We start from the raw sequence: 22,111 nt of genomic DNA, 5'->3' as shown, positions 1-22,111 counted from the left end.
CCAATTCATTTATGTAGATAAATTGAAGAGGGTTCAGAGAAGAGCCACTGGAATGATTAAAGGATTAGAAAACATGCATTATAGTGACAGACTCAAAGAGCTCAATTAATTTAGCTTAACAAAGAGAGAGATAAGTGGTGACCTGATTATAGTTTTATGTACCTACATGGGGAACAAATATTTCATAATGGGCTCTGCAGTCTAGCAGAGAAAAGGTATAAAAGATCCAGTGACTGGCAGTTGAAACTAGATACATTCAGATTGGAAATAAGGCATACATTTTTAACAGTGAGAGTAATTAAGCATTTGAACAACTTACCAAGGGTCTTGGTGGATTCTCCATCACTGACAATTTTAAAATAAAGATTGGATGTTTTTCTTGGCTGCATTGGATTCTTATCTTTCTTTCTTTTTTTTTTTAAATATCAGCTACATCTGTTTTAGGGGTTGTCCATCCCTAAAGAAATCCTCCTGTTTATTGCTCCTATTGAAGTTATTCAACTTTAATTAAATAATTAAATATTGATTGCGTCACCATTGGGATAAAGGTTATGAAGGAGGTTCCCTGCACCCTCTGTCTGTTTGGTGTAAAACTAGGCAGGTGCCTAATTCATTCTTGCTAGAAACAACTTAGGCCCCTAAGCCACCCGACTCCAAGAGAGGGGTTCTTGGCTGAGGATCACAAGCATAGATAGATGTTTCCTTGTAGCTTGGACTTAGGCCTGGTCTACACTGCACAGTAAGGTTGAGGTAAGGCAGCTTACGTCAACCTAATTATGTCAGTGTACACACTACAGCCTTTCCCTGCCGATGTAAGTTCCGTACTACACCGACATAATACCTCCACCTCCACGAGAGGCATAAGGCTTATGTCGGTGCAGTTAGGGTGATGTAGTATCTGTGTAGACACTATGTTACTTATATCGGCTATTGGCTGTCTTGTCAAATTGACACAACAGCCAGACAGCTAGAGCCCAAATGTCCCCGACTCCCCACTCCCAGCCGGGCTGTCCCTGCCTGGCTCCCCGCTCAGGGAGCCAAGAAGCCTGGGTGGCTGCGCCCTGCTCCCGGTAGGGAGGTGAGAAGCCTGATTCTCCTGGCGGAGAGTGGGGAGGCGAGAGCCTGGGGGCAGATGGACTCCTGGCAGTGAGCTGCACGGAGCTGAGAGCTCTGTCTCTCAGTCCCCCACACTGCCCCATTCAGTAGGTGGAAGTGCTTCTGGTGAGGACGTGCACCACCGACAGAAGTAGGACAGTGTGGACATCAGCCATCACAGTAATTACTGTGGTGGCTGTAAATTGACCTTAACATTGGTCAACTTAAGTTTGTACTGTAGACGTGCCCTCAGGCTCTGAACTCAAAGGGCGGGGGGCAGAGCTTAGTACACACCCCTCTCGTTGGTGTCTTCCATTGGCTAGCTGAGGCAGCGCCTTGTCCCTGCCTAGAATGCTGGATTTTGTGGATCCCATTCGGAGGTGCCTTCTTTCCCCAGTCATTGTATAGGGAGTCTCGACACCGAACTCAGGCTTTTTGGATCACAGGGCTCCAGTGATTTTCTAGGCACCTGAGTTAGGTGTTGCAACAGCTAAGTGCCTTTGCAATCTAGGCCCTAGTACTTCATGAGGTTCTGATTAAGAATCTAGCATTACATAAAATGACATACATTTTATTTATGGATTATCTGGCTCATTAGTTACATAATTCCTTTTTGGACACTTCCACTTGGAGTTGGCCATTTCCTGTCTGTCTGATTTGCCTTTTTAGATATTTTGGTGGGATGGAAACTGTGAGATATAGTCTTTGTCCTATATCTCCTGGATATGCCCAGACCTAGTCCTTCCAATCTGATACTGTTTTCCGATACTGTTAGGAGGGGCATGGCTCACTGAGGCTGTTTTGATCAATATTGTTTGCCCTTCCCCTTACCAGCAAAGATGTTGATTTATGTACAAATGTCAGACTCCTATATGGAACAAATGCTGAGTCTGGTCCTTTGGGTGAGGGAAACCTTCAGTACATTGTCAACTGGCTTTAACTCTTATTAATATGCCCCAAAGGCAGTATGTTTACTGCTAGTATTGTCTGCATGCAATGTATCTGGGGTCTTAAAAATGAGTCTCAGAGGGTGATTTCTGTGTGAACAAAGAAGCAGCAAAAGTATAGGTGTGGTTTGACGTCTGTATTTTGAGGGTGGCTCCAGTCAGGCCAACAGGGCTACGCATGGCGGTTGGGGGTACAAATTCCGAGCCTGCCCACAAAGCAGGGCTGCCCAGAGGGTGAGGCAAGTGGGGCAATTTGCCCCAGGCCCCACAGGGGCCCCTACGAGAGTTTTTTGGCGACTCTGGAGTGGGGTCCTTCACTCCTCCTTCCGCTCTGGGGTGGAAGGACCCCCCGCCAAGTTACTGCCAAAGTGGGACCCACCACCGAAGTGCCGGGTCTTCGGCAGTAATTCGGTGGTGGGGGGCCCTGCCGTGGGTCTTCAGGGCACTTCGGCGGCGGGTCCCGGAGCGGAAGGATCCCCCGCCGCTGAATTACCGCTGAAGCGGGGGGCCCCCGCCGCCGAAGACCCCAGGCCCCCTGAACCTTCTGGGCGGCCCTGCCACAGAGCACCATTTCAGATTCGGGGGTGCGTGCAACTTTAATCATGATTCCAGGGTCTACTTAGGCAACTGAAAACTCTAGTGTTTTTGCAGATAATAACAAAAATATCTGACAGGAGCATTGTATCAAATTCCTGTATCAAGAAAGAAAATTAAATAAATATTAGACCTACTCAGCTCTAATACTAACATATTCTGACATCTTGTGGCAAGTCACTTATGGAACACTGGTTAGGTTTAAAATTGTAATGTATATTCTTACTCAGATACACTTACTAAAGTCAGAAGAGACCATCATGATCATCTAGTCTGACCTCCTGCACATTACAGACCACAGAACCTCCCCACTCACTCCTGTAATAGACCCCTAACCTCTGGCTGAGTTACTGAAGTCCTCAAATCATGGTTTAAAGACTTCAAGTTACAGAGAATTCACCATTTATACTAGTTTAAATCTGCAAGTGACCCATGCCCCATGCTGCAGAAGAAGGTGGAAACCCCCCATGGTCCCTTCCAATCTGACCCAGGGGAAAATTCCTTTGTGACCCCAAATATGTTGATCAGTTGGAGCAAGACCCACCAGGCAGATACCTGGGAAAAAATTCTGATAACTCAGTATGCTCAGAGCCCTCCCCATCAGTGCCCTTCCCATCTGTAGTAACTCAGAGCCTTCCCCATCTAGTGACCTATCTCTGGCCATTGGGGATTTTTGCTACAGGTGGTTGCTGATGAGCCACATGCCATTGTAGGCAATCCTGTCACACCATCCCCGCCATAAACTTGTCAAGCTCAGTCTTGAAGCCAGTTAGATTTTTTGCCCCCACTGCTCCCCTTGGGAGGCTTCTCCAGAACTTCACTCCTCTGATGACTAGAAACCTTTGCCTAATTTCAAGCCTAAACTTGTTGATGGCCAGTTTATATGTATTTGTTCTGGGGTCCACATTGATATTTAAGTTAAATAACTCCTCTCCCTCCCCTCCCTGGTATTTATCCCTCTGATGTATCTATACAGAGTAATCATATGTCCCCTAAGCTTTCTATTGGTTAGACTAAACAAGCCAAGCTCTTTGAGTCTCTTCTCGTAAGATAGGTTTTCCATTCCTCAGATCATTTTATTAGCCTTTCTCTGCACCTGTTTGAATCAATCTTTCTTAAACATGGGAGACCAGAATTGCACAAAATACTCCAGACGAGGTCTCACCAGTGCCTTGTATAATGTATAAGTACTAACACTTCCCTGTCTCTACTGGAAATTCCTCATCTGATACATCCTAGGACTGCATTAGCCTTTTTCACAGTTGCATCACATTGACGGCTCATAGTCATCCTGTGATCAACCAATACACCCAGCTCTTTCTCCTCCGCTGTCAGTTCCAACTGATAAATCCCCAGTTTATAGCAAAAATTCTTGTTGATAGTCCCAAAATACTTGAGTTTGCACTATTAAATATCATCCTATTTCTATTAGTCCAGTTTACAAGGTCATCCAGATCTTCTTGTATGGTATTCCATTCCTCTGCGGTATTGGCAATACCTCCCAATTTTGGGTCATCTGCAAATTTTATTAGCACACTCCCACTTTTTGTGCCAAGGTCAGTAATAAAAGTGTTAAATAAGGTTTGTTCCAAGACTGATCCCTGAGGAACTCCACTAGTAACCTCCCTCTGGCCTGACAGTTCACCTTTCAGTACGACCGGACCCGTTGTTGTCTCCCCTTTAACCAGTTCCTTATCCACCTTTCAGTTCTCATATCAATCACCATCGACTCTAATTTAACTAATAGCTTTTCATGTGCCTTACTGACATCCAGGTAGATTAGGTCTATTGCATTTCCTTTGTCTAAACAATCAGTTATCTTCTCAAAGAAAAATATTAGTAACTTTATTACCACCTCTTGAATACAACAGTTGAAACAATTGTAGAAAAATCTACAATTACTTTCTATCATTAAGGCTACTTACTTTTTGCAGTTCACCAAGTTTGGAACAGATCATTGAACTTTAGGAAACAGCCTAACAGCCCATTCTTACCTTAATCACTTGTTAATCACTCTGTTTATAAACAAAATTCTGACTCTCTGCCTCAGGGGCACAAGCTGGGAGGTCTTCTGTTTCCTCATTCAGGCTGCCTGCCTGAGGCTCACAGTTTGGGAGGGCAGTGCCCCCCATGCCCCACCCAAAATCTGACTCTGAGCAAAAGCCGATATCACTGGGGTGAACCTGGGCAATTAAAGTTATTGTTCTTCTGTCCTAGTACTGAACAATGCCAGTGACCTGCTGGGCTTGGATGCCTTTCAGCTGTCTGAGGTGCTGACTCAGAGATCCATGATTCTACGGGGAGAAGAGATCAGTTCCCCTCTCACTGTGGAGCAGGTGAGTGTCCGGCTTCCTGTGCACTTGCAATCATGTGCTCTGTTTCAGTGTCACTTTGTGGGTTTTGCCCCAAGGTGGCAGCATTTGCATATATTAAAGGGAAGAAATGAGCAGCACCATGAGGCCTGCAAAATGGCTGTTTGATGGATTATTGTGTGCTCTGTGTGGGGAGGAAGAGAAGGAGGATTGTGTGTTTTTTCAGGGACTAGACAATGAAAACTTACATGTAACTGAGTGGGGAGGAGGTAAAAATTGAAATTCATATCAGAACCAAATCTGTGACTGGGTACTGTTCGTATGGAGCTCGGCTTGGATCCAGGATGGGGTGGGGGCGGGAGGGGGCAACTAGGCTTCATCTGGGCTGGGCTGAGTTTTGGAACTTGGAGGTGGGTGGAGTTCGTCCCTGCTTCTGACTGGGTTATGTGGATATAATGACTGATGGAGAGAGAGACCCAGAGTAACTGAGCTGTGGGAACTCTCCATTTGGGTCTTAGTGAGGAGTCTCAGGCCTGCCTGCCTGATGAGTACAAACTGAAGATTAGTTCAGTGCTTCATGCCCTTTCCCTCAGGACAATCTTCCTGTTAACCAGTAGAGCCAGTGTTCAGGTATAACGTTTAACACACAATCTGATCTGTGTTAGCGAGGGAAGTGACATATCTGAGAATATAAACAGTGCCTGAGCCCTAATGTTGTTGGGTCTATTTAGGTGGTTCTGTGGTTCATAACATCATGGTATCTATTAACCTGAATAACTGTATGGTACTGTAGGTCATTAACCCTTAGGGAGCTAGTCATCTGAGGGCACAGTTGCTGTTTTTACACATGCATAGGTGACTTTTTTTGAAAATCTTGTCCTATATTGTTAAAATCTAACTGTGAAGGACAGCAGTCTGCTACTGAGCAGAAACGCAGAATTATCAGGAGCGAGCATCATACTACAGCAAAGCCAACATCTGTAATGCTACAGGGAAGACTCAGAATACCAAAGGGAGCCCCAGGCAATTCAGATCAATAACATGTGGCGATACAGATTAAAAAATAGCATACTGCTTGGGCAGAACTTTCCCCCGTTCAATTGCTGTGGTATCCATCCTTGCTTGTGTTAGACCCTTTGGTGACTCTACGTATGAAATGCAGTGACTGGACGCTTAGAACAATTCCATTCGCTATTACTGATTCAGCAAGCACAATGCTTCCTTCAGAGTCTTTCGCTATCAGCTAGTCTCTCTGCATTGACCTACGTATGGACCTGCCAAATCCATTCCCCGCCTTGGGCCTCCAAAGACTGTGCCCAGCTATTTCCAGATGTCATTCTGGGTACAGAGGATGGAGCTGCCAGGAAGTTCTTATTGTGTAATAGGCTCATTACCATTCTGAGCTTTGACATTTCAGTGTTGAATGGTGGGAGCTGGGCAAAGTCAGGCAAGGCTGGGAGAATGAAAGGAGCCATTCAGAATCCTGTTGAGCCACAGTATGAGGAAAGCAGCTTTGTTGGGTTATTCCTGGGTGGGGAGGGCCCATTCCTGGAAGATGAGGCCAAGACATTGTATAACCATACAATCTGGCTGGCAGAGTGTTTCTCTTCCCTGCATCTGGTTCATTAAAAGAGGTTGTCTAGAAGGGGTGCTTCAGCCTCCACAAATGAGATTAACCATCTGAGCAGAGGGAGAAAACCCCACAGGGCCGATATGTCTTTGCTTTACAGCTACCTCTTGGGCTGAATTGATTCATGTCCTAGGATATGCTTGAGGCTGCTAGGTGACAGTATAAAGGGGCAAGTCTCCCCTGGGCACATCCAGCTAGAGTGTCTGCCTTCAACACGCCAGACTGGATAAAACAGTAGGAAGTGAATGTTTAGAATGCTGAGACCCCACTTGGGGAGAGGGGGGCTGGGGTGAGGCTGAGAGGTTTTCTGACAGATGAAGAGCAACAGCAAAATGAGGGAGGAGCTGGCATCTCTCAGGCCAGGCTGAGTTGGGGAGAGAAAGGCTGGGTTCTGTCAGCCTTGGCTCTGTGCAAAAGCTGAGAGAAGGGAAGGGTCCGTGGGAAGGTTTGTGTTCCCACAGGACATGACAGCTGATTGGTACTGCCTTAGGGAGAATCATGATGCACCTGGATGTGGGATCTTCTTCAGGATAGCACCTCAAGCAGCATGTTGTGTGATGGATGGCCTACCCTTTAACTTCAATGCTGTGTGCATAGACAGGCTCGAAGAAGGGATCCTTAAAGCCAGTAGTGCTGTTGTGAAATTCCCTCTGGGGCGAGGGCTCTGCATTTGTCAAAGACTGTGCATGGTAGGCTAAAACATGAAAGGGACATCTTTGAAATAGTCCCAGCTTACAATTACTCAAAATGAAGAGCTGAGTCAAGTCATTACAGGTTGGCAAATCTAACTCCCGTACCAGAAGATTGGTTGAAACTATAGGAAAGAACAAAATTATGAGACACATAGATGAGCACAATTTGTTGGGAAAGTCAACACAGCTTTTGTAAAGGGAAATCATGCCTCACCAATCTATTAGAATTCTTTGAGAGTGTCAACAAGGGTGATCTACTGAGTCTTCTTCGAGTGACGGTCCCCATGTGTAGTCCACACATGGGTACACATGCATGCCATTCGCCTGAGTCCAGAAATTCTTCCAAGCAATGTCCGTTGATTCGCACATGTGCTATGGATCTCCTCATGCTCCCAAATAAGGCCTCTCCAGTTCCTTCTTACCACTGCATGGCCTGAGTCAGAATTTTATGTCCTCTTTACAACTTGTTATAAAGACATTTGTAAATAGTTTTATTTCTAAGCTTAATAGTTAAAGTTCATAGAATACTTAGTAGAGTGTTTTTCTTCCTTTCTTTCTTCCTGGTTGGAGAACCCTTCCCAGGCTCCAGGACTATGCCCAGAATCCCAGGATTTAAGAAAGAATTGTATCTCTTGCCCTCTCTCCTTCCCCGTCAGTGACAAACATCAATGTTGCCCTTACTGACTGGGAGAGGAGAATATCTCTGCAAAGTGTAGTATCTGTCACTCTTTTTCTCACCCAGAACTCAGGAAGCCTGGAGAAATCACCTGATGGAGAAAACTATGAACCCCTTCTCCAATCCAGGCCAGTGAGATCCCCCTCCCCCCTCTACATTGGCCTCAATTAACCAGCAGTGCCCCTCCAACCATGTGCCTGGGACTGGAGCCTCCAGCACCTAAGCTCAAAGTCTCTTCTTCTAGGGCTCCCTAGGAGGGCAGAGGGCACTCTTATGGGCATGAGGACAGATCCCCGTCCAGGACTATCAATAAGAGATGTGTTCCCTTCCCAAGCCTCTGCAAGTTTGGTGAGATGTTGCACATAGAACCTAAGGAGCCAGCTCCACTAATGACCCCCAGATTGGAGGGCAAAGCACCTAAAAAGAAAGATCCACTAGTTCTGTTAGTCACCTCAGTACCGAAGTGTGAAGACTGACATTCACTGGCTCCATCTACAAGCGGTGGTCTGGACCCATCATCAGTACTGCGTCATTCATCTAAGGACCATCCAGCTGCCATAGACATACTGGGTCCATCAGACTTGACTGCCGGAACCCCTCGGACACCAAGGCATATGGAAACTTCCATGCACTGAAGGATATATTCCTCCCTTATCCACAGTCTCCACTTTCCTCCAGCCTGGCCCTCCTGAGAGATATTACTCTGGAGAACGAGTCTACATTGATGTCCCAGGAACAGTCCCACCTCCAGCCATCTGGCCAGGAGTGCTCCAGTATTGACTGCCCCATCATTACTGCTGGAGCAGTTTTTGAACTCAGATGAGTGAGAGGTGCTAGCGACTCCAGTATGTCTACAGACACAGTCGAGCCTTTGCAGACATTCAAGGAGTCACGCTCACTATTCCTTTTAGTACAACACCCCTCCCCCCGGACCACTGGTACCCATTCCCTTGCAGGCCCCCGCAACTGTTCAATCTCTTAATGGGGTCCGTGGGATCTTTATGGCAGGCATCCGGGCCCTTCTCAAGAATTGTACCACTACTCTCCCTCCTGCCAACCAGATCTGTCAGTGTACGAGGAGGAGGAGGTGAATCTGGATCTGCAGGTTCCACTGGGTGTCTCCTTGTCACCTACGGGTGAAACACTTGCTCCTTCCTTGCCGTCTCCTCCAGATGCCCATCGGTGGTACCAGGAGCTACTGCAAAGAGGTGCTAGTGACCTCCAGATCTCACAAGAGAGGATCCAGGACTGTCAGTGCTGGCTCCTGGATATCTTGCTATCTTGGGGACCAAGCACCATGACCCTTCTGATCAATTAGGCTGTACTAGAACTGGTCAGAGTGGTATGGCACACTCCAGCATCCTGTTCCCCTACAGTGAAAAGGGCTGAGAGGAGATATTCTTGTTCCTGACAAGGGAGCTGAATTTTTGTTCTCCCGTCCTTCCCCCAATTCACTGGTGGAACAGACAGTTACAGAAAGGGCTTCGTTGCACTATCAAAGAGCCACCCCAACAGATATGGGCTGTAAGAGACTGGACCTCCTGGGGAGGAAGGTCTTGTCCTCTGCAGGCCTGCAATTTTGTGTTAAATTACCAAGCTCAACTAGCAAAATACGATTTTTAAAAACTATTCCAGGCTTGCAAGCTTTATAGACCAACTTCCCACAGAGGACAGAGCCCAATTTAAGTTCCATCTAGATGAGGGAAAGCTAGTGGCAAAAACAGCTCTCCAGGTCTGGCCATTGGCTGAGTCATGAAAAGGGACTCTTGGCAGTAAGTGTCAGGGTTTCCTAGGCAGGTCCTGGATGGTGTTCTCCCCTTTGATGATTCAGATCTCTTTAATGAATGCAGGGATTTGTCTGTTCTTTCATTTAGAGGACTCAGATCAACTCTGCATTCCCCAGGGATTTATACTTGACCCCCCCAGGAGGGAACACCAGAGCCAGTCCTATAGACCAACACCACCCCTTCCACATGTACCTTATTACTAGCACCAAGCCGAGCCTCCATGGAAATGTTGGAGCATTCAGAGGCCTTGCTTCTTGGTCCCCTCTACTGCTGTGGCCTCTACTCACTCCCAACCATCAGCCAAAGGCCATTTTTGGTCAAGACCCATGTTCCACCACTGATGCCACCCATCTCTTCATTCATCACTTTTGGAGGCCAGCTCACACTCTTTGCCCACAACTGGAGGAAGATCATTACTGGAAGTTGGGTTTTAGAAATTATCCATCAGGGATGCTCATAGAGTTTCTCTCCTTCCCTCTTCATAAACTCTTCCTCATCCCACTTCAGGGATCATTCCCACAAGGTGATTCTTCAGTGGGAGGCAGAATTCCATTTACATCAAGAAGCAATAGAACACTTCCTGCCTCAACTCCCCATATTTCCTAGTCCCCAAAAAGAGTCCTCCCCTTTGGGTTAGCTACGGCACCCAGAGTATTTACAAAAGTTTCCTCTGTAATAGCAGCCCTGATGAGACACCAGGGCTAAATGGTATTCCCATACCTGAACATAGGCCGCTCATGTCAGGAGGTTAAGTTGTCGACAAGGTTCCCAATACAACTTCCAATACTACTAGGCGTTTGCATAAACATAGAAAAGCCTGTTTTATCACCCACAAGGACAGTAAACTTGATAGGGCAATGTTGGACTATATTTCCATGACACTGCTCCTCCCTGCAAACAGGTTTCTTACAGTCCGCAACCTGGGTTCACGCATTACCCACCGACCATGAACCACAGTGCACAGGACCCTTTCACTGCTGGGCCACATGACCAGGTGCATTGCTGTGACACCGTTTGCCAGGTTTCATTTGTGCCGCCTGTAAGCTTGGCTTCTCTTGATCTATTGACCAGACAAGGACCACATCAACTCCAAGGTGGGAAATCCCACCAGAGTTATCACTTCCTTCGCTTGGTGGTCAAATCTTGACGAAATCATGGTGGGTATTCCCTTCAGCCCTTCCATCCCCAGAACCACCATTGTGACAGATGCCTCCCGCCTGGGGAGGGATGCTTACCTGGACCCCATGAAAGGCCAGACGACACATAAACATACTAGAAGTGAGGGCGGTTCACCTTGCATGCAAGGCCTTCCTTTCCCTCCATACGCCCATTCCTTATGCAAGTAACATCAGACAATATCACCACAGTGGCTCTATGTAAACAAACAAGGAGGACCGAGATCTCATACTCCCTGCCTGGAAGCCATTAGACTTTGGAACTGGTGCATCAGGCTGCATCACAATACAGGCTGTGTACCTCCTGATATTCACAACTCCCTTGCAGACAAACTAAGCAGAAGCTTCTTGGCAGACTACGAGTGGGGGAGGCCCATGACAGAGTCTTAAGTGAGATATTTACACAGTGGGGTTCACTGCAGTGAGACCTTTTTGTGCCCCAAACAAACAGAAAGCTTCCCCTATATTGCTCCATTGGAGCCCTGGGTCACAGCTCCCAGGGTGACACTGTACTCCTGACCTGGATGAACGACCTCATATATTGCCTTTCCTCCCATACCCCTGCTTCCACAGGTCATAGGGATGGTACATCATGACAGAGTCAACATCATTCTCTTAGCATCCTACTGGCCCAGACAGTTCTAGTTCACAGAACTTCTAATGATGTCTGCACTCTTTCCTCTATGCTGCCCCCCATCCCAGGCCTCCTAACTCAGGATGGAGGGAAAATCAGGCATTCCAGCCCAGGTTCTCGCCACTTCATGGCCTGGTGCTTTGGTGGGCATTGGATATAGAATGCTCCTGCTACCTGGCCAAATGGAGACATTTTTGGCCTGGGCACAACTCCAACATTCTTCAGCCACTGCAAGTATCCTTGTTGTTCTAGGTCTCTTAGTTTTTTGCTAGTACACCTAGCAATGATTAGTGCCTCCCTCCGTAGAAGGACATTCTGTCTTCACTCATCCAGCGACAGTAGTCTATGAAAGATCTAATCAGGACCTTCCCACCAATGACCAAACCTGCACCTCAATGATACCTTGATCTCGTCCTGTCAATGCTCACAGGTCCGCCTTTTGAACCCATGGTGATGTGTTCCATGACCCACCTTCCCATGAAGGTGGTGCTCTTAGTGGCTATCACTTTGGCCAGGAGGATGAGTGAGCTCAGAGCCATCATGGCAGACCCTCCTTATACAGTTTTTCAACAAAGAAAAGGTTTCTCTATGAATATACCCCAAGTTTCTCCCCAAGTTAGTTTCTGATTTCCATGTCAATCAAATGATACCTGTATTTTTACCAAAACCCCATGCTTCTGCTGAAGACAAGAGACTTCACTCCCTCGATGTCCGTCATGCCTTGGCTTTCTACCTGCAAAGAACCAAACCCATTAGAAAATCACCAAGCCTTTTTATCACCAAGGCAGAGAGATCACATGGTCAAGCCATATCCTCCCAGAGGATTTCTGAGTAGGTCTTGGGATGCATCCTGGACTGCTACAAGGTAGTGAAAATCCCTTCCTCTAGGACTGTCACAGCTCACTCTGTGTGAGCACAGGCTGCCTTGATAGCATCCCTATACGATGTCCCTCTGCAGGACTTCTGCAGGGTGGCCACCTAGAGTTCTGTCCACATGTTCACAATACACTATATTTTAGTTCATACCTGTGGATGCAGCAACTGGATCTGAGTACTGCAGACATTTTTAGTGCCAGCTTCCTCACATCCACCTACATCTGAGCACTGCTGGCCAATAACGTATATGTGGAATACAAACATACGGATCATCACTCAAAGAAGAAATGGTGATTACTTACTGTAATTGGAAATTCTCTGAGGTGTGTGGTCCCTGGATGTATTCCATTACACACCCTCCATGCCCTCTGCTTCAGAACTTGTAGGATTAGACTAAAAAGAGGAACTGGAGAGGTGTTGACCCACACACTCTCTTACATGCTTTGTTAAGAGCGCAAGAAGATTTACCGCGCACGTGTGGGCCAACAGACATTGCATGGCAGAATTTCCATACTCAGATGCACATGTGTACCCATATGTGGAATACAAATATGGGACCACACATCTTGAAGAACTTCCAGTTACAGTAAGTAATTTCCATATATAGTGTATTTGGACTTTCAGAAAATCTCTGACAAGGCTTTCAGTAAAGTAAGCAGTCATGGGGTAAGAGAGAAGGACCTCTAATAGATCAGTAACTGGTTAAAAGACAAGTATCTGAGGGGTAGCCGTGTTAGTCTGGATCTGTAAAAGCAGCAAAGAGTCCTGTGGTACCTTATAGACTAACAGACGTTTTGGAGCATGAGCTTTCATGGGTGACTAACCAATGAAGTGGGTATTCATGCACGAAAGCTCATGCTCCAAAACGTCTGTTAGTCTATAAGGTGCCACAGGACTCTTTGCTGGTTAAAAGACAGAAAACAAAGGGTAGGAATAAATGGTCAGTTTTCAGAATGGAGACCTCCTCAGGTGTGTGTACTGAGACCAGTGCTGTTCAACATATTCATAAATGATCTTGCAAAAGAGTAAACAGTGAGGGGGCAAAGTTAGCAGGCAATACAAATTACTCAAAATAGTTAATCCCAAAGCAGACTGCAAAGAGTTAAAAAGGCATCTCACAATACTGGGTGACTGGGCAACAAAATGGCAGATGAAATTCAGTGTTGATAAATGCAAAGTGATGCACACTGGAAAATATAATCCCAACTATACATATAAAATGATGGGGTCTAAATTAGCTGTTACCACTCAAGAAAATGAACTTGGAGTCATTGTGGATAGTTCTCTGAAAACATCCGCTCAATGTGCAGCAGCAGTCAAAAAAGCTAACAAAGTTAAGAACCAATATGAAAGGGATAGATAATAAAACAATAAATATCACAATGACTCTATATAAATCCATGGTATGCCCATACCTTGAATACTGTGTGCAGTTCTGATTGCCCTATTTCAGAAAAGTTATATTAAAATTGGAAAAAGTACAGGAAAGGGCAACAAAAATGATTCGGGATATGGAACAGCTTCCATACGAGGAGAGTTTAAAAAGACTGGGACTGTTCTTCTTAGAAAAGAGACAACTAAGGGGGGATATGATAGAAATCTATAAAATCTCCAATGGTATGGAGAAAGTAAATAAGGAAGTGTTCTTTTCTCCTTCTCATAACACAAGAGCTAGGGGCCACCGAATGAAATTAATAGGCAGCAGGTTTAAAACAAATATAAGGAAATACTTCTTCACATAAGGCATATGAACCTGTGGAACCTGTTGTCAGGGGATGCTGTGAAGGCCAAAAGTATAACTGGGTTCAAAAAAGAATTAGGTATGTCCATGAAGGCTAAGTCCATCAATGGCTATTAGCCAAGATGGTCAGGAATGCAACCCCATGCTCTGGGTGTCCCCAGCCTCTGACTGCCAGAAGCTGGGACTGGATGACAGGGGGATGGATCACTTGATAATTGCCCTGTTCTGTTGATTCCCTCTGAAGCATCTGGCACCAGCCCCTGTTGAAAGACAGGATACTGGTCTACATGGAACATTGATTGACCCAGTATGGCCATTCTTATGTTTTTATGTTCTTAAGATGTCAGTGTTCTTTGTATCTGTGTGTCTCCTCTGTAGTTCTAAATTTTTGACTCAAAGGTCGAGTCTCCCCAAAATGACTGCAGGGTCTCTTGCCATCTTACATGCCTTCAGCACCTGCATCCCAGTCTTCCACTTGCTTCAGACTTTTGACTGTGCTGTGGCTAGGCCAATAGTAGCATTGTGCAAAAGCTGGAATGCTTACTAAACATTATAAAACGTATATTCCATGGGGCAGCCAGCCCTACATATGGCTCTGTCCAGCTGGCAGTGTGAGGAATCTGTAGGATGGGGATGTAAGTCATTAGTTTCGTAAAGTAGTGACAGTGGTAACATCCATGTGCTCCTTCTGCTCACCTATCATGACAGTTTTTTCCTCCTTATATGCTCACAGGCGGTTGACTCTAGGGACTCTCTCTCAATGGCACTGTATTCCCAGTGCTTCTCATGGCTCATTGGCAAGATTAATATGAAGATCAAAGGGAAGGAAAACTTTAAGTCTGTGGGCATCCTAGATATCTTTGGCTTCGAGAACTTTCAGGTCAGTACTCTATCTTTCTGGATGCCAGGTTTTTTCTGAAGATTTGCTGGATGTATGAGGAAATTTGCTAGGCTGATACCTGGTGTGGGTCAATACCACACATATGTGGAAATGTCTTTCCAACACAGATCCCCTGTGAGAGAGGGCGAGAGACCACTTGGTTGCCCTTTTGCAGTGCATGTCCTTCTGTGGGCTGTGATAGATGGTTAGTTCCCCTTTGTGGGTGGATTGTGATAGACATTAGTTGTACCTCGAGATAAGTGTGCGCAGTAGATGTCTGGTTTCTAACATATTCACGTTCTTGCTGTTTTCTTGTGGTAACAGGTGAGGGATGCCTATTTAATTAGCTGCCCTGTGACAGAATGAATAACCAATAGGAAAGGAAAGAGAGAATGAGGTGATACCAGACTCTTCTGCTCTCCTCTGCTTTACCCAAAGGCCAGTCAATTCTGGCCCTGGAGTTCATATGGACACCGTTCATTAAATGCTGGTCCTCTATATGCAGTTTCCCTTCCATGTTGTCCTCACAGGAAGATTTTTTTATAGACCTGTGACCTGAATTTTAATTTTTATAATCTTTGTTTCTCCTCTCTTGTAGATTAATAGTTTTGAACAGTTTAACATTAACTATGCCAATGAGAAACTCCAAGAATACTTCAACAAACACATCTTCTCCCTGGAGCAGCTAGAGTACAACAGGTAATGAAGGGGAAGGAGCAGTGCCTCTGTTCAAATTTCAGGATGCAAAATTGAGAACATAATTCTTCCCTAGTGACGCCCAGCATTTGGGAGGGTGTCCTTGCTCAGAGTGGCTGATTGCAGTGCATAAGCCAGTGAATATGCTTTGGTGGGGAATGTCCAGTGCACTGTTTTGTTAGAGTGGGACTTCTGTCTTCAAGCAAGAAGTGTCTCACCTCTCAAGTGTTTCATTATTATTTTTTATTATTGTAGTGCTTAGGAGCAGGATCCCATTGTGCTAGGCACTGTACAAAGATGGTCTCTGCCCCAAATTGATTACAGTAACCCCCGGCTGTAACTCAGTATCTCACATGAGATCTTTCTGAGGCTACAATCTCAACATTGAATTGGTTCAAATATCAAGTTTTGCCTGGTTTTCACCCTAAACAATAAACCCTTCCCTGGCACCTGAAACTTGGCCCAGTCTTGCTGGAAGGAGGTGACCTGAAGTATACCAGGCCCAAGTTTAAGATTGTAAAGTTTTACTTGGTTTCAAATGTTATAATGAAAGTTTTGCAGCACCTTGCTCGTCTCTAACTTCTTTCTGTTTCATCTGTATTCTCTCAGCTAGTCATTCACAGAGCCAGACCCAGCTCCTTTCTGTCACATGATGAAGGCATCCAAGATGTGTGGCCTTTTGTTTCTAAATCCATTGTGGTAGCAAAAACAAAAAATCTGAAAACTCCAAATCCTGTTCTCTTCCTCCAATCAGTAATGGTGTTTTAACCAGATACTTTGGCTCTATTGTAGTCAACAAGGTTATAAGGGAACACTGTGAACATCTGGCTTGACCTCCTGTGTAACACAGGCCATAGAACTTCCCTGAAACAATTCCTATTTGAACAAGAGCATATCTTGGAATAACATCCAGTCTTTATTTAAAAATTGTCAGTGACAGAGAGTCCAACACCATAACCCATCACTGGGTTGTTCTAATGATTAATTACTCTCACTCTTAAAAACGTATGCCTTATTTCCAAATGGGGCTTTGGTCTTAAAAGGGAAAGTTTCCGAATCTCTAAGTTGAATAGGTCTCTGAGGGCTTTCTTTTTTCTAGTGACTCTTCTTAAGTGGAAGTGGTTGTGGTTATGTCTTTGAGTTTGAAGGGTCCAACAGAAAGAGAGTTGGGCACTCTAGATAGCTATCTACTATTGATATATTGTATTGATGCCCATCACCATAATATCTGAGCCTCTTGAGAGAGGGCAGCCAGAGAAATATTCCCCTCTAGCTCCAAGACAGAAGCATTTATTTTTCTTAATGAGGCAATTGAATAAGGTCATTGAGACTGAATGTGAGCAGCTCTGTAAAGGAGAGCCACTGAACAGATAATTCTTTAAGTTCTAAAGACTGCCATAATACAAGCCTATTTATACACCCACTCCTGTAGCTGATTCCATCACTGCAGGAAGCACATGTTAAAAACACTATCCTTCCTATGAAGGGAGATTTTCCCTAAAGATCAGATTGGAAGTGTCCAAACTCCGTGGCTGGATTTTAGAAAGGACTCAATAATGTTAAGATTAATATTGTTTTTTGATATGCTAAAGACAGGATCTTTTACTTCAGGATATCGGCTAATCTCCTCAGTAGTCAGGAAATAGCTTCTGTGTATTACATTGCTCAGTTGGCCAAGCGTATTTTGGCTCCAGAGGCAGGATATTACATTTGACTGATCAGTATTCTGATCTGATACAGCAAATTCTACATTTCCTTCAGTACTGGAATAGAAGCTACTCTCAGAAGAAATTCCAGAGTCTCAGTAAAACCCTTCCAAACTTGTGAGGCCTCTACCAAGGGCATTATTGGATAATGCAAGGATCTTAAAAAACATGGATTCATTGAATTTTTTTTTTCACATCCCAGTGAAGAAAATATAATTTTTTTGTTCCTTTGTGGTAGGCATGTCTGTTTTGGAAATTTCCAGATATTTTGCTTCCAGTTGTTCCTCCACCTCCTACTCCCCCCTGGAAATCATGTCTTCCACTTCCTACTTTCTTCCCCAGGGAGCCTGGTGGTGGTGTGGTCCATCCCTTGAATCCCTCTTGGGTCCTGGGAATGTTGCTCTGTGCTGCCTCTATATTCCTTCACCCCACCCCAGGGACTGGGAGATTATTTCTTATATCACTGTTTTTTTTTCTTCTTGTTTGGCAGGGAGGGAATAAGCTGGGAAGCCATTGACTGGATGGACAATGCAGAGTGCTTAGATCTCATTGAGAAGGTGGGCAGTTCTTTATAGAATTCATCTGGTCCCAGGAATCCTGGCAGGCATGACCTGGCATGACACTTAATTTTTCCTTCCCCACACTTAAGTATTTGTTTTTATTGTCCTTTCCCAATACATAGGCATAGGCCTAAATTACAGGGCTGGCTCCCACATTCTGTTCTGTGGTTGGCTATCACATGGTCTCTGAGATCCTGCTGGTGTTTCCATGTGTTACAGCATGGGTAGATCAGCAAGACCTTTTTCACATCTTGTTCTTCCAAGAGCATGGGCCTTTTCATCCCCCAGAAAGGCCCTCTGTAAGAATGCAAATCCTCTGCTCATTGTTTGGGATAGACTTAGGCAGGGCTTTAACCTCCAAAATACAGATTTTATAAAGACATTTCATTTCCACGTTCTGGGTGACGAGCCAGTGTTCTACTTGTTGAATCTGTAGATTGGCCACCAGGCGCACTTTACACTCAGGCTTTCTAGGGTGTAACTTGAAGGGTGTCATTCAGCATGACAGTCTCAAACCTTTATTTCTCTAGCCTGAATCCTGAGAAGTTTGTAGTTTTACTGGTTGGTAAAGGCTGTCTCTCATTTGGATGTAGAAACTAGGTTTGCTGGCACTGGTCAATGAGGAGAGTCGATTTCCCAAGGGCACAGACAGCACCCTCTTGGAAAAACTGCACAGCCAGCACGCGGTAAGTAAGCAAACCATCCCCTAGGCCAGGGGTGGGCAAACGTTTTGGCCCGAGGGCCGCATCTGGGTATGGAAATTGTATGGCGGGCCATGAATGCTCACCAAATTGGGGGTGTGGGGTGTGGGAGGGGGTGAGGGCTCTGGCTGGGGGTGCGACCAGAAATGAGGAGTTTAGGGTGCTGGACGGGGCTCTGGGCTGGGGGTTAGGGTGCAGGAAGGGGTGCAGGCTCTGGCTGGGGTTGCGGGATCTGGGGTGGGGCTGGGGATGAGGGGTTGGAGGTGCAGGAGGGGGCTCCAGGCTGGGACCAAGAGGTTTGGAGGGCGGGAGGGGGATCAGGGCTGGGGCAGGGGGTTGGGGTGCATTAGAGGTTCAGGTTCCAGGCAGGGTCCCTTCCAACCCTGATATTCTATGATTCTAATGAAGCAACTTGCAGAATCTCTTCAACTCTCTACAGAGGAGGTACAAGAGTCTCGGCACTTTCTTGTGGACGTTCTACACACCCTCCCCAGAGTAAGGTAGCTCTGACCATTAATGAGGCACTCTTGTCTGCAGCCCATAATTTATGGCTGACTCTTGCCACTCTTGCAGCTACCTGAAAACAGGCAGAAAAAATATTACATACCAGCAAAAGGGTGGAGTATTTCTTCTCTCACCCACCCCCAATCTCCTTCCTTAGAGGTTTTTAAGGTCAGGCTGGACAAAGCCCTGGCTGGGATGACTTAGTTGGGTTTGGTCCTGCTTTGAGCAGGGGTTGGACTAGATGACTTCCTGAGGTCCCTTCCAACCCTGAGATTCTATGATTCTATGAACTCCCTTGTAGTGGAAGCAGACGATGAAAGAAACAGCCAAACTTGCTGAGGATCTGCACCCTTTGACAAGAAGGATAAACTCATCCACTGCTCTTCAGTTTTCAGTAGCAAATGTTCTAGTCCTGATGGCAAAATATGATGTTAACCTAATTGCCTTCTATGACAAGATAAGTGGCTCTGTGAATGAGGGGAAAGCAGTGGATGTGTTATTCCTTGACTTTAGCAAAGCTTTTGATACGGTCTCCCACAGTATTCTTGCCGGCAAGTTAAAGAAGTATGAGCTGGATGATTGGACTATAAGGTGGATAGAAAGCTGGCTAGATCGTTGGGCTCAACGGGTAGTGATCAACAGCTCCATGTCTAGTTGGCAGCCAGTATCAAGCGGAGTGCTCCAAGGTTCGGTCCTGGGGCCGGTTTTGTTCAATATCTTCATTAATGATCTGGAGGATGGTGTGGATTGCACCCTCAGTAAGTTTGCAGATGACACTAAACTGGGAGGAGTGGTAGATACGCTGGAGGCTAGGGATAGGATACAGAGGGACCAAGACAAATTGGAGAATTGGGAAAAAAGAAACCTGATGAGGTTCAACAAGGACAAGTGCAAAGTCCTGCACTTAGGACGGAAGAATCCCATGCACTGCTACAGACTAGGGACTGAATGGTTAGGCAGCAGTTCTGCAGAGAAGGACCTAGGGGTTACAGTGGACGAGAAGCTGGATATGAGTCAACAGTGTGCCCTTGTTGCCAAGAAGGCTAACAGCATTTTGGGTTGTATAAGTAGGGGCATTGCCAGCAGATAGAGGGACATGATCATTCCCCTCTATTCAACATTGGTGAGGCCTCATCTGGAGTACTGTGTCCAGTTTTGGGCCCACTCTACAAGAAGAATGTAGAAAAATTGGAAAGAGTCCAGCGGAGGGCAACAAAAATGATTAGGGGGCTGGAGCACATGGCTTATGAGGAGAGGCTGAGAGAATTGGGATTGTTTAGTCTGCAGAAGAGAAGAATGAGGGGGGATTTGATAGCTACTTTCAGCTACCTGAAAGGGGGTTCCAAAGAGGATGGGTCTAGACTATTCTCAGTGGTTGCAGATGACAGAACAAGGAGTAATGGTCTCAAGCTGCAGTGGGGGAGGTTTAGGTTGGATATTAGGAAAAACTTTTTCCCTAGGAGGGTAGTGAAGAACTTAGAGGTGTTTAAGGTCAGGCTTGACAAAGCCCTGACTGGGATGATTTAGTTGGGTTTGGTCCTGCTTTGAGCAGGGATTGGACTAGATGACCTCCTGAGGTCCCTTCCAACCCTGATATTCTATGATTCTAAGAAATTGATAGAATATCCCATAGAAACCACCTCTAGAATCCATTTATCTATGGTGATAAGTTCCCAAGCAGGTAGAAATTATGATAGGTGGTCCCCAAAATGTGGGTGGAAGGCAGGTTTGCACTGCAGATCCGGAGGAGGGAAAGTCCATGGCTCTCACCCAGATTGTCAAAATGGTTGTTTACAGAGAGGCCCAGGTTGAGGGGTTGCCATTGGGGTTGTCAAGCCTGACCTTAAAAACCTCGAAGGAAGGAGATTCCACCACCTCCCTAGGTAACCCATTCCAGTGCTTCACCACCCGCCTAGTGAAAAAGTTTTTCCTAATATCCAACCTAAACCTCCCCCACTGCAACTTGAGACCATTACTCCTTGTTCTGTCATCTTCTACCACCGAGAACAGTCTAGATCCATCCTCTTTGGAACCCCCTTTCAGGTAGGTGAAAGTAGCTATCAAATCCCCCCTCATTCTTCTCTTCTGTAGGCTAAACAATCTCAGTTCCCTCAGCCTCTCCTCATAATTCATGTGCTCCAGCCCCCTAATCATTTCCATGCTATCATCCACTCCCTCCACCCCCTCTTCAGGGATTCTCCTCACATGGACCTCCTAAAGTTGGAGGTTCAATCCCTCCTTCCATCTGGAGACGATAGAGCCAGTTCCCCCAGAAATTGTAGGAAGAGGGTTTTATTCCAAATATTTCCTGGTTTTCGAAAGAAATGGTGGCTAGAGGCCCATTCTAGGCCTCAGGAACCTGAACGCCCATGTTATTTTGAAGCTCTTCAGGATGGTGACTGACTACCATAATCCCATCCTTAAATCAGGGCAACTGTTTTTTTGCCCTCAGCCTTCAGCATGTGTATTTTCACATCACTATGTATCCTTCCCACAAACATTTTCTATGTTTCATCATTGGTGCAGAATGCTATCGATACCATGTGCTTCCCTTTGGACTCTCCACAGCACCATGGGTCTTTACAAAGGTTCTTTCAGTAGTTGCAGCTCACCTTCCCTATCTGGTCGATTGGGTTTTCAAGGGGCATTCTGTTCTGGAGGGCCAATTGGCAACCTGCAAGGCCCTGACCTGGGTCTTCGTATCAACCTGAGGAAGTCCACATTAACACCCGTTCATCGGATAGATTTCATTGGAGCTGTCTGGGCTCTCGCATGCCAGCCTCACGCGAGATTACATCTGCAATGTCTGCAGGCCTGACTCAAAACCGTGTACATGCTGAACAGGCACAACCTTGGCAAATGAGTTTCTGTTCCTCTCCATTTTCATGCCCACTGCCAACAAGAA

The 22,111-nt window shown here is 45.8% G+C and overlaps 1 protein-coding gene across 1 annotated transcript in view; it reads left to right on the top strand.

Moving 5' to 3' along the window:
• LOC123378542 (unconventional myosin-X-like) overlaps positions 1-22,111 on the top strand; it is a 277,407-nt gene that overhangs the window by 120,758 nt on the left and 134,538 nt on the right. Inside the window, exons 11-15 of the mRNA XM_045032485.1 lie at positions 4,854-4,972; positions 14,893-15,039; positions 15,638-15,738; positions 17,932-17,998; positions 18,595-18,687. Coding sequence (XP_044888420.1) covers positions 4,854-4,972; positions 14,893-15,039; positions 15,638-15,738; positions 17,932-17,998; positions 18,595-18,687 — 527 coding nt within the window. The remainder of the gene's footprint in view (positions 1-4,853; positions 4,973-14,892; positions 15,040-15,637; positions 15,739-17,931; positions 17,999-18,594; positions 18,688-22,111) is intronic.

The sequence above is a fragment of the Mauremys mutica genome, chromosome 10, assembly GCF_020497125.1.
Source record: "Mauremys mutica isolate MM-2020 ecotype Southern chromosome 10, ASM2049712v1, whole genome shotgun sequence".
Classification (NCBI taxonomy): Eukaryota; Metazoa; Chordata; order Testudines; family Geoemydidae; genus Mauremys; species Mauremys mutica.
Note: the sequence above shows the minus strand (reverse complement) of the source record. Positions and strands in the feature narration are given on the sequence as shown.